Genomic DNA, 11,123 nt, shown 5'->3' with positions numbered 1-11,123 from the left:
CCCGGGATCACGTGGCCTAGTGGGGGGGCTGGGGTCTCCCCCGGCTGTCCTGTCGGAGCTGCCTCCCCCGCTCAGTCCCCCTCCCTCCCCCACCCTGGTATGCTGTTTATTTTGGTTCCTGGCGGGGAGCCCAGGCGGGAGTAAGGAGGGCCCAGCCCTCCCCGCTGTAATCTAAAGCTGCTTTTCTGCGAGAACATCGCGTTCTTCCCGCCTCGCCTGTTCCCGGCCCTCCCTTCCATGCCTTCCCACAGGCACTCGGGTCACCTGAGGACAAGGTGGAGGCCAGGCCCCAAGGGGGCGCGCCAGCGGGGGCCTGGAGGCGGGGAGGCCCGGCCCGGGGGGTCCCCGAGAGAGTCCCAGGTGCCTCCCCCTTAGGAGGCCCCCCCATGCCCCGCCAGAGCGTCCCTGGAACAGGCAGGAATGGGGGAGGGGGAGCCGTTTCCTCCTTCTAGGACAGAATGTTCAGGCTGGCAGCAGCGGCTGGAGGGGGAGGGAGAGTCATGCGACCAAGAAGGGCTCTTGGAGGCTGTCCAGTCGTCCCCCCTTTTCTTGAATGGAGGCCCTGCCCTGGCTCCGCTCCCCTCGACCCCTGGCTGTGGAGAAGGCTCTCCTGAGACAATGGGAAGAACTGGATCTTGCATTTAAAACCAGAGGGGGCCTCCCTTCCTTTTACAGACGGGGAGACTGAGGCTCTGAGGGGCCGTGAAAGTGGAATCCCCTCGTTTTACAGGAGGGGAAGGAGTAGAAGTGGCAGGGCTAAGATTCCAACTCAGTCACACAGCTAGTGCCAGGTAGGATTTGAACCCGGGTCTTACAGTGCTCCATACTACTACTAATAACAACTGATGTGTGTAGCACTTTAAGCCTGCAGGAGATGCCAGTGCCCACAGCCCTTGCCTCACAGGGTCGTTGTGAGAGAATGGATGTGATTTCATCAGCATAGAGAGGTCCTAGTGTGGAAACTCCCTCCACAGCTTCCCCTGCTCACCCAGGGGGAGGGCCTGAGAGGTGAAGAGATTCCCACCACTCCTGGGATCCCAGCTCTGAAGAAGAAAGGGATCTCAGAGGCCACAAGCCTAACCTGTTGGCCCCTTTTACAGAAGGGGGAAATTGAGGCCAGGAGGATGAGACTTTTTCAAGGTCAACACAGGTAGCAGACATCGGTGCTTTGGCTCTAGTCACTCACATAGCCAGGAGGTATCTGAAAGAGGACTCGAACTTGAGGCCTCTGGGTTTTCCATCCACTGTACCAACCTGCCTCTTTATTTTATTTTTATTTTTTTAAAAACCCTTAAATTCTCTGTATTGGCTCCTTGGTGGAAGAGTGATAAGGGTGGGCCATGGGGGACAAGTGACTTGCCCAGGGTCACACAGCTGGGAAGTGTCTGAGGCCAGATTTGAACCCAGGACCTCCCGTCTCTAGGCCTGACTCAATCCACTGCCCCTACCAACCTGCCTCTTTAGAAAGCTTTCCTTTTTATAGGGAGGCAAACTAAGGCTCAGAGAGGCTGTCCCTTCCCTTGGGGTCAGAGGCAGGATTGGAACCTAGGTCTCCCATGACCCCAGGGTCTTCCCATTCTCTGACTCTGGAGTGCCCTCCCGTGCCTGAATTCTGTGCCTCTTGTCCCACGGTAGGCCAGTTCTCGTGGGCCCCCGGCCAGTGCCTTTGACCTGCAGATGAAGTTTGTGTGTGGCCAGTGCTGGAGGAACGGACAGGTGGTGGAGCCCGACAAGGACCTCAAATATTGCAGCGCAAAAGCCCGACACTGGTGAGGAGGGAGGCCACAGAGAGGGAAACCAGGCTCGCCTTCAGGTTGCTGGCGAGGCAGAACCCAAGATGTGCAAGACTCTTTCCCAAGCTCACCCCCTCATTTGATAGAGGGGAAACTGAGGCTTGAGCGTCAGGCCCTGGACAGAGAATGGGGGGTGAGGGGAGCAAAGCTTCCTGGTCAGAAGTGGGAATCTTCCAGAGGGACGAGCAGCCCTCATTGGGGCTGTGTGTCTGCTCCCATCCCTGGACCCATTCCCAATCTGTAGCCCCATCCATTTCCTCCCTCCTCACCTTTGGCTTCTCTGCTCCGCCCTCAGCTGGACCAAGGAGCGGCGTGTCCTGCTGGTGATGTCCAAAGTCAAGAGGAAGTGGGTATCTGTCCGTCCACTCCCATCGATCCGCAACTTCCCTCAGCAGTATGATGTGAGTAGGAGTGTGGGGGGAGGGAGAGAGCCCATGGGAGCTGGGTGGCCTAGCAGATAGAGAGCTGCTTTGGGAGGCAGGTGGATCCGAGTTCAAGTCCTGCTACTGACAGCCCCTGGGCAACTCTCCAAGGCTCTGGGCCATTGCCGGTCTACGTTGGGAAAGGGAAGTTCCTCACTGGGAGTTCTCTGTTCTAGCTTGTACCACAGAGCCAGGTGTGGGGGGGAGGTTGGGGATGGCAAACCCTCTGCTGTGGAAGCCCCAACAAGTTTCATCCTGCTGGGGAGATCCAAATGATGTCCTCAGAGAAGTCAGCCTGAAACGTGCAAAGTAGTCCCCAGAGTGGGGATCGGGAAAGGCCTCGGGTAAGAGGCTGCAGGCGAGCACTACTGTGAAGAAAGCTGGACCCAGGGGAGGAGAGAGGGCATTCCGGCGGTGGGGGACTGCTTAAGCAAAGGCACAGGGGTGGGACTTGCATATTGTGTACAGGGAACAGTGGGTGGGCAGGTTTGATGGGAACAGGGAGTACATGAGGGGAATGCAGGGAAATAAGCTGTGGGGGCGGTGGGGGGGGGGGACACAGCAGAGCCGGAAGGGCCCCGACTTCCCCAGGGAGAAGGGAGGGTCGCGTGCCTGTGGTCCAGTCCTCGGCCCCTGTCGGGGGGACAATGTAGACAGCACCATCAGCGGAAGGTCACTCAGGGGCCCTTCTCTCGTGCCACAGCTATGCATCCATGCCCAGAATGGCCGGAAATGTCAGTACGTGGGGAACTGTTCCTTCGCCCACAGCCCAGAGGAGAGAGACATGTGGACTTTCATGAAAGAGAATAAGAGTGAGTGTGTCCTGGTGTCCGTGGCAGTGCCGTGGGGGGTGGGAGGCCTCCCTCTGGAGGGAAAGGAGTCCCTCTGAGGCAGACTCCACGTCCCCCAAAAGGATATTGTTTCTCACAAACATTTGAGTGGCTTGTTTGGCCTCCAGTTTCCTGGGTCTGGGCCGCAGGGAGCAGATGGCATCCCTCCCTGGTTTCACCCAGAATTCTCCAGCCTGGGCTGCCGTCTGGCTCCATCTCTCTCTCTCCTTCAGGAATTGGGAGTTACCCCCTTTCCCTTCCCTCTGGCTCCTGGGGGACAGTCTTTGAAGGCCAGCCTGTCCGTCGTGTTCTGCTTGGCCCCAGAGGGTAGAACCAGGATCCCTCAGGGAGGACTTTGGCTTAGAGTCAGGAAAAATGACCTAACGAGAGAGTCTGAAGGATTCTGAGCCCCCCATCATTGGAGGACTTCAGGCAGAGGCTGGACTGCCACTTTGCCGAGGGAGGGGTTAGGCTAGATGGCCTGGCCCTGTGAGCAGTGCTCGTGATGGCGATGTTTGGGCCAGGCTAGGTGGCCGAAGGCCTCCGGTCCAGAGTCTTCCCCCGGTTAGCCAGCTCTAAGCTCAACAGTCCAGAAGACTACTGGACGTGTCCTCCCCAAGCTAGTTGCTGAAACTGGCCTCGAGGCAGATACCGAGGGATGATCCCTCTTTGTCTGGGGTCAAGGTGTCTTGCAAGAGGGCACTGATGGCCGGGAACACCGCCCCTGGCACTGTGTCCCTGGTCTTGTATTGTCCCTTCTTGTGTCCACTCTGGGGGAGCCTGGGCAGGGAGGTGTCTAGAGTGGGCTTTGGGATGGGACGGCGGATATGGATGGATGGATGGATGGATGTGACTCGCCTCTCCCTCCCTGCCCAGTCCTAGATATGCAGCAGACCTATGACATGTGGCTAAAGAAACACAACCCTGGGAAGGCTGGGGAGGGCACTCAGGTCACCTCCCGGGAAGGAGAGAAGCAGATCCAGATGCCCACAGACTATGCAGACATCATGGTAAGCATGTCGGCCAACACAACGGCAAATCCAACTAGGTTAGCTATCCTGGGAACAGAGAGAATTCTGGACTTGGGGTTCACAGCAGACACTCAGCTGCATGAGTAGTGAATGGGGAGGACTGGACGAGACAAAGACCCAAATTCTCAATGACGTGGTAGCCCCACCCCCAAACTCTGTATAATGGCCAGAGCACACAGCGGGCTAGTCCTGATGGCCTCTGACCCAGGCAGGCCACATCTGTCAGGTCAGCTCAAGAAAGACACTGACACACTGTACCTATCCGGAGAAGAACCACGAGGAACCTTTGAGAGAGAAAGAGAGAGACAGAGGGGGGGGGGGGGGCGTAGATTGGCGGATGGGTGGATGGAGAGATGTTTTCCCTCATAGTTACGGTTTGAGTGGCAAGCAGATTGAGGACGGGAGAATACGGTGTGATCTCTCTCTCCAAGTATCTGGGGTTGGGTTTCTCTTTACTTCTTGGGGCAGAGCTAATGGAGGACAGTTACAGGGAGCCTTTTCTGAGAGTAGGATTTCCTAACCATCACAAGGGCCCTACAATGGAATGGGCTGTCTCCTAAGGTAATGAGCTCCCGGGTACCGGACATATTTGAGCAGAGGCGGGGTTAGCTCCTTGGGCTTAATGTATTAGGTTTGGGCTAGATGATCCCTAAAGCCCTTTCCAGCTCTTAAACTCTGTGACTTGCCTCCCTGTTCCACTTCTTGCTCTCTTTAAAAAATGCTCCATTTCAAATACTTTTAAAAACATAATTGCTCTCCCCATCCCAACATGAAAGCTCTTCCTAGTAACAAGTAAAGTGAAACAAAAGAAACCAGCACGTTGACCATATCTAAATAGGACTCGTTCTGTACCCATCAGTCCTCTAAAGTCACAATTAATTGCAGCTAGATCCCAATTAGTGCAAATAGCTCATCCCTTGAAATGGTCTTACATATTCAAAGTCACACTCTTCCGAGTTATAAGTCTGTAAAACATGGTCAATGGCTCCAACCCATTGGAAACAAGCAGTTGAACTACATTGGCTGGAGCTGTGAAGTCTTTTTCACAATCTTTCATTATCACGAGCATTTGGAAAGCATCCATTCCCCCTGCATCTCCTCCACCTCATTACCTGCCTCCTCCCACCAAGGTTACTCTCTAGTAGGCGGTACGGGTTGGATCTAGGAGGACAGATGCTGTTAGTGGCTGCCTATAGGAGCTGGAGTTGGATGAGAGTCCCGGGAGCCTGAAATAGGTGAAAGCAGGGTGCTTTAGGGGTGGTGCTTCACCTCCGCCTCAGGGCCCTTTCAGGAACTGGCTTGGAGAAGGCTAGGGGGAAAGCAGAGCCTCAGCCTGAGGAGGAGAGAAGCCGAGAAGGGCCTTGGAGCTCACTGAGTGCCCTCCCCCCTCCCTGTTTCTCAGATGGGATTCCACTGCTGGCTTTGTGGCAAAAACAGCAATAGCAAGAAGCAGTGGCAGCAGCACATTCAGTCCGAGAAACACAAAGAGAAGGTCTTCACATCAGATAGCGACTCCACCTGTTGGACCTTCCGCTTCCCCATGGGCGAGTTCCGCCTGTGCGAGAGGTACGACTCCTGCAGTGGGTTGGGGGTGGAGGCTTTGCTCCTGTCGGGCACCTCCAGCTCTCGGAGGCATCCCGCAGATGCCACGCAGTGGAAGGAGTGGGGAAGTACCCGTCTCACCTTTGGGCCAAAGACGAGTCACAGCTATTACCTGTAGTCTTGGAGGAAGTCGAGGAAGGCAGCCAGCAGCCGGGGCTGGTCATCTCGAGCAGGGCACCAGCTTCTCCCTTTCCCCAAGGCGGCCAGCCTGTAACCAGCCTACAGAGGCCTAAAGTGCTCGAACTTGGGCTTCATGTTTCAAGACTGGTCCTTGGGCTGCCGAGCTACGTCTGTTGTCAGGAGAAGCAGCCAGAAGGGGGCTGGGGGAGAGCTCTCAGGCCGGCAGACGGCCAGGGCTGGCATTGCTTTCCTTGGGGACACGTCCATCCCTGGGGGAGAGTCTCCTGCTTGCACACGGTTGGAGGTCTTAGGGGCCAGGAAGCCCAGTTTCTCCACAACGCGGAGGGGAGGGGAGCCCAGCAGCCTCGGAGGGACCTTCCGGTCCAGGCCGGGGAAACTTTGCTCCTTGACCCTGTGTGAGAGGGTGAGGCCGGGCAGTCCTTGGGCCCCTGCGGGGGTCGACCCTGGAGTTCTCATCCTCCCTGCTTGCACCCACGCAGGTTCCAGAAAAAGAAGGCTTGCCCAGATGGGGACAAGTGTCGCTGCGCCCATGGGCAGGAAGAGTTGACTGAATGGCTGGACCGTCGAGAGGTGCTGAAACAGAAGCTGGCCAAGGCCCGTAAGGACATGCTGCTCTGCCCGAAGGACAATGACTTTGGCAAATACAACTTCCTCTTGCAGGACAGCGTCTAAGGGCCCTGGGGACCAGAGGGGGGGTGGCCTCCTGCTTCCCAGGGTCCGCTTTTCTGGCCTCTGTGCCCGCCAGCCTCTTTGTTCCCCCTTTTTGTCAGCCATCCCTGCTCCGGGGGGCCAGAGGGCAGGACCTCCTCAGCGCTTTGGCTCCCTGTGACTCTTGGCTTATTCCTCGTTCTCAAATGAGTGGCAGAAAAGCCAAGCCGAGGAAGGCAGAGGGGACAGAGAAGGCCTTGGGGAGTCAGTCTTGGGCAGGCTTTCTCCCTCCCTGCTTCTCTGTACACACACCCACCCACCCCTCGGGGTCCTCCTTATGTGGGGCAAGAGTACCCCTGCACACACACACATAATCAGCCTCATCATAATGAGAAGAAAATAGCTCACATGTCTGGTGTTGGCTCCCAGTGACCCTGGGAGGTAGAGAGCGCTAGTATTATCATCCCCATTTCACAGATGGGGAAGTTGAGATTCTGAGAGTGGGCAAAGCGGCTTAGTCACAGTTCCCAAGCCGATCAGTGTTTGGAGACACAGCGCGTACGCGCGCACACGCTCTCTGTCCAGATCAGTTAGACACGTCCCTGCTCATCACCCATTCTGGGCTATTCGGGAGGTCTCTCGTCTTCTCAGAGAGGGTGCAGCGGGGCAGACGGACTCTGTCTAGTGGCTCTGACCCAAAGCTTTGTGTCTGGTTTTCAAAAACCCGGAGTCTGAGGGGCATCCTCTGGGAGGGTGATCTCAGAGCGCAGACGCCCTGTTTAGCTCGGAGGCCGGTGGAGCTCAGTGTTCCCTTCCCTGTTCCTGGCCAACTGCCAGAGGAGGCCAGCTTGGTCTCTCCTTTGGCCCTCCAGCCCCTTCTGAGCCCTGCCTGGGCCCCACGGCTGGGAAAGGTCCAGGTCTTCCAGCCCAATGGGGTGGGGACTGGGGGGCCCCGGGGACAGGAACGTCGGTTGGAATCGGGGGTTCCCTGTTCCAGGTCCCATCAGCCCACCAGCACCCCTCGATTATCTGCTAGACCTGGTTTAGGGAAATGGGGAGCTGCCCGAGGACAGATTTCCCTGGCTTCCCCGGAGCCCCCAGCCAGAGCCAGCTTTGCCCGAGATCTCAGCCCGCCGAGCGGGAAGTCCTGCTCACCTTTAACTCTGATACTGACCAGGGGCTGGCATGCTGGGGGTCCCCACTCCTGCCCCCATCTCTGCAGTGCTCCCCAGGAGGTGGTAGTAGGGTCATTTTACAGACGGGGAAGCTGAGGCCACTGACCACACAGCTAGCAAATGAGAGCTAGAACTCACCCAGGCCCTCCCCTAAGGATGGTGACTAGGGATAGAGGTGGCTCTAAAAAAGGAATTTGCTGTGTGACCTTAAATAAGTCACTTTCCTCCTTGAGGCCTCAGTTTCCTCAAATGTAAAATGGCTGGCAGGGAAGGGGGGGCACTTGATGGCTTCTCTGGTCCCTTCCAGCTTTAAGTCTATGATTCCATGGCCCTAAGTGATTTCCCCTGTTTGGCCTCAGTCTCCTCATCTTTAAAATGGGGGGTTGAAATCAATGGCCTCTGAGGTCCCTCCCAGCTCTAAATCTATGATCCTATAATCTGCAGTCCCTTCCCTGCTTGAGGCCTCGGTCTCCTCATCTGTAAAATGGAGGGGGTGGGACTCGATGGCCCTTCAAGTCCCTTCCAGCTCTAAATCTATGATCCTTCTGGCCAAGGGGCAGCAGCCCAGCAGGGTTCCCCAATCTGGGTCTGCTCCCCTAATTTGAAATAGCTTGGGTTCAGCATGGATGGATGGGGGGAGGCCTTTCTCCATCCTCTTTGGTCTGACGCCCCAGCTTAACCCCCCACTCCCCATAGCCCTCACCAGGACCCCCAACCTCTATTCTGGGGTGGGGGGGCCCCTCCCCGGCGAGCCGGGGCTGCTGGGTAAAGCGGGATCGCCCCATGCTGGCCCCGCCTCGTCACCAGCCTCGTGTCTGTGTGTATATATGTGGGTTCCGTGATGCATATATACACAGGTAGTAACTATATCACTCTATAATATTCTATATGTGTGTGGTATCCCCGGGGCTGCTGGGAGGGGGCTGAAGGACAAAGGCCTCAGCTGGGAGATGCAGCAGGACCCGGAGCGGGCAGCCCACGCTGGGGTCTTGAGTGCGAATCCTGGCGGTGTGGCTCATAAGCCCCCTCGTCCCTGGCCCCCACTTGGGGTGGGGGAGGACCTTGAAGGAAGGCCCAAGAGGAGGAGGAGGAGGAGGCAGAGCCAGGACAGGCTGCTTGTGGGCCTGTGCGTGGATGGGTGGGAACCCCTGAGGTGAATGGAGGAGGGGGGACCCACGTAGTACAGTGGCCTGGATTCGAATGCTCCGATACCACACTTTACTATTCAATATTCATAAGGCCTAGTAATATTGTAGACGTTTTCATAACAATTTTGTGGTCGTTCTTCTTAAAACCGATCAGACAAACTTGCATCTTTTAGCCTTTGTACTAGGAAATAAAAGTGCACTTTAACCTGCCCTCCCCAGGCTCTGTGTGTCCGTGCGGCCCTTGGGGTGGGGCAGAGACGGGCGAAGGAGCCCCTGGAACAAGGCCGGACTGTGCGTGGGCACTCCCTACGCTGCGCCAGCCTTCGAGCCCCGCAGCACGGGAGGGACTCACCATCTGAACCAGAAGGCCCTCCTGCCTCCTGAACAGCAGGCACTCGGTCTGTGCTTGAAGACCGCCGGTGACGGGGAGCTCACTACCCATGGAGCTTTCCGTTGCACTTTGGGGTAGAATTCATTGTCAAGAAGTCTTCCTTTGCGTGGCAGTGGCTATACGGCTTTTCCCCATGTGCCCGTCTTCCCTCTGGGCCCAGAACAGGACTGACCCCTCCACGGCAGCCTCAGCTCTAACACACAAGAGCGGGAAGGGCTGGGCAACGGCAGACTTCCCACCTCCAGGCCCAGGCCCCCCAGACTTCTCCCTTCCCCCAGTCTCCTGTCTTGCCCTGCAGATAGCCCGAGGTCTAGCCTTGCCATGCCAAGGGTGCCCACGCAGCTTCTAGAACCTCCCCCCCAGGCTCTCCTCTGCCCATGAGGGCCTCCAGGCACACGGGACATCCCCTTCTGGACCCCGAGCAAAGCACTTCCTGCTCAGGAATCAGTTGTACCGTCCGGGAAACGATCTCTTAGCTCCCTCCTGGCCCCCGAGAGGGGGTCGTTAGACTTGTGCTTCTCCCATAGCTGAACCCTGACGTGACGGGATGCGAGGAGGGTTTTCCAGGATGGGGATCCCCAACATGTTTGTAGATGGCAGGGAAGGAATCGGTAGACAGGGGTGCCCTATGGGAGGACATGGGATTGCTTGAGCAGGCCAAGCCTGGGAGATGGGGGAGGGGGGCAGAAGGCCCTCAGAGGAAGAGGGTGGGGGGAGGGAGCCCCCGGGCCCCCGAGGTCCTCCGCTGAGAGGGTCAGGGCAGGAGGTTGGAGGAGGGATGAAAAGAGCAGAGAGTGAAATTGCCAGCTAGCAGCGAGGGCCCAGGAGGCTCTAGAATGGCTGCGTGGGCCTCTGCCTTCTCCCAACAACACAGGGTAGGAGGGTACTGGGGGGGGATCCCAGGCCCCAGCTTGGCATCCCCCAGGATCACAAAAGCAGAGTGGTTAGCACCGGGAGATGGTCTGGGAAAGGAGCTGAGCGTCTGGCCAGCAGGTGAGAAGCATGAGATAAGGGAAGGCCCTGGAGAGGTAGTTGGAGGAGTCACAAAAGGGTTCTCGGTGCATTTTGGGGGGACAGCAGGGTTCAAGGCGAGACCAGCTCTGTGCAACCAAGAGGGGGTTGGAGAAATCACTTGTGGAAGGAGTCTAGGCTGAGGAGCTCAATGGTTAGGGCTTTTGGGGAGTCCCTGTAGGGGCCAACATCTCCCCATGTTGGGACTGGAGTCGGGGTGCAGACACAGACTGGGAACCAAGCTCTGTGTTCGCTAGAGAGAAGTGGGGCAAACAAGGGTCCGGAGACAGGAGCTCACCAGATTTTGACTGGATGAGAGATGAATGGCAGGGATTGCAAGGGGCAGAGGAGGGACAAGGAGTAAGAGAAGCTCATTTTTTTATCTCTTTAAAACAATTGTATTGAGGGGGAAGCTAAACAGCTCAGTGGACAGAGCCCCAGGCCTGATAACAGGAGATCCTGGGTGCAGATCTGCCTCAGTCACACCATCGCTGGGTGACCCTGGGCAAGTCACTCCCTGCCATTACCTTAACGCCCTCAGTGCTCTTCTGCCTTGAAACCAATACATAGTATGGATTCTGAGACAGAAGGGAAGGGTTGTTGTTTCACCACAATCTCAGTGCTCCATTTTGTTTTCTCTCATCTTCATTAGGAATATAGCCCCCCCTCCCCCTCTTCTGACAAGTACTAGCATAGAGGAGAAAAGTAGCAGAATTAACCCTGCACCCCTTACCCACAGGCCTTCACCTCTGCCCAAAAGGCTTTAGGGCCAGGCCTGATCCCTGCAATCATACAGAGCCCACATCCATGTAGACCCTTATAGTCCAGCTCTTTGCTTGTCTGGCGACCACGAACAACTCTGAGCCTTTCAGGTTGCTCTTACACATTCAGAGAACTAGACACATGTCGGGTTCCTTCCAGTGGGTAGACT

The 11,123-nt window shown here is 56.9% G+C and overlaps 1 protein-coding gene across 1 annotated transcript in view; it reads left to right on the top strand.

Annotated features, from left to right (window-relative positions):
* ZC3H7B (zinc finger CCCH-type containing 7B) overlaps window positions 1-9,000 on the top strand; it is a 75,581-nt gene extending 66,581 nt beyond the window's left edge. The window contains exons 18-23 of the mRNA XM_044677406.1: window positions 1,636-1,769; window positions 2,089-2,194; window positions 2,919-3,027; window positions 3,922-4,055; window positions 5,479-5,642; window positions 6,299-9,000. Coding sequence (XP_044533341.1) covers window positions 1,636-1,769; window positions 2,089-2,194; window positions 2,919-3,027; window positions 3,922-4,055; window positions 5,479-5,642; window positions 6,299-6,491 — 840 coding nt within the window. The 3' untranslated portion in view covers window positions 6,492-9,000. The remainder of the gene's footprint in view (window positions 1-1,635; window positions 1,770-2,088; window positions 2,195-2,918; window positions 3,028-3,921; window positions 4,056-5,478; window positions 5,643-6,298) is intronic.
* The last annotated feature ends 2,123 nt before the right edge of the window (window positions 9,001-11,123 follow it).

This window comes from Gracilinanus agilis, chromosome 5, assembly GCF_016433145.1.
Source record: "Gracilinanus agilis isolate LMUSP501 chromosome 5, AgileGrace, whole genome shotgun sequence".
Taxonomy (NCBI): domain Eukaryota; kingdom Metazoa; phylum Chordata; class Mammalia; order Didelphimorphia; family Didelphidae; genus Gracilinanus; species Gracilinanus agilis.
The sequence above is the reverse complement of the archived record's forward strand: the minus strand, read 5'-3'. Positions and strand labels throughout refer to the sequence as shown.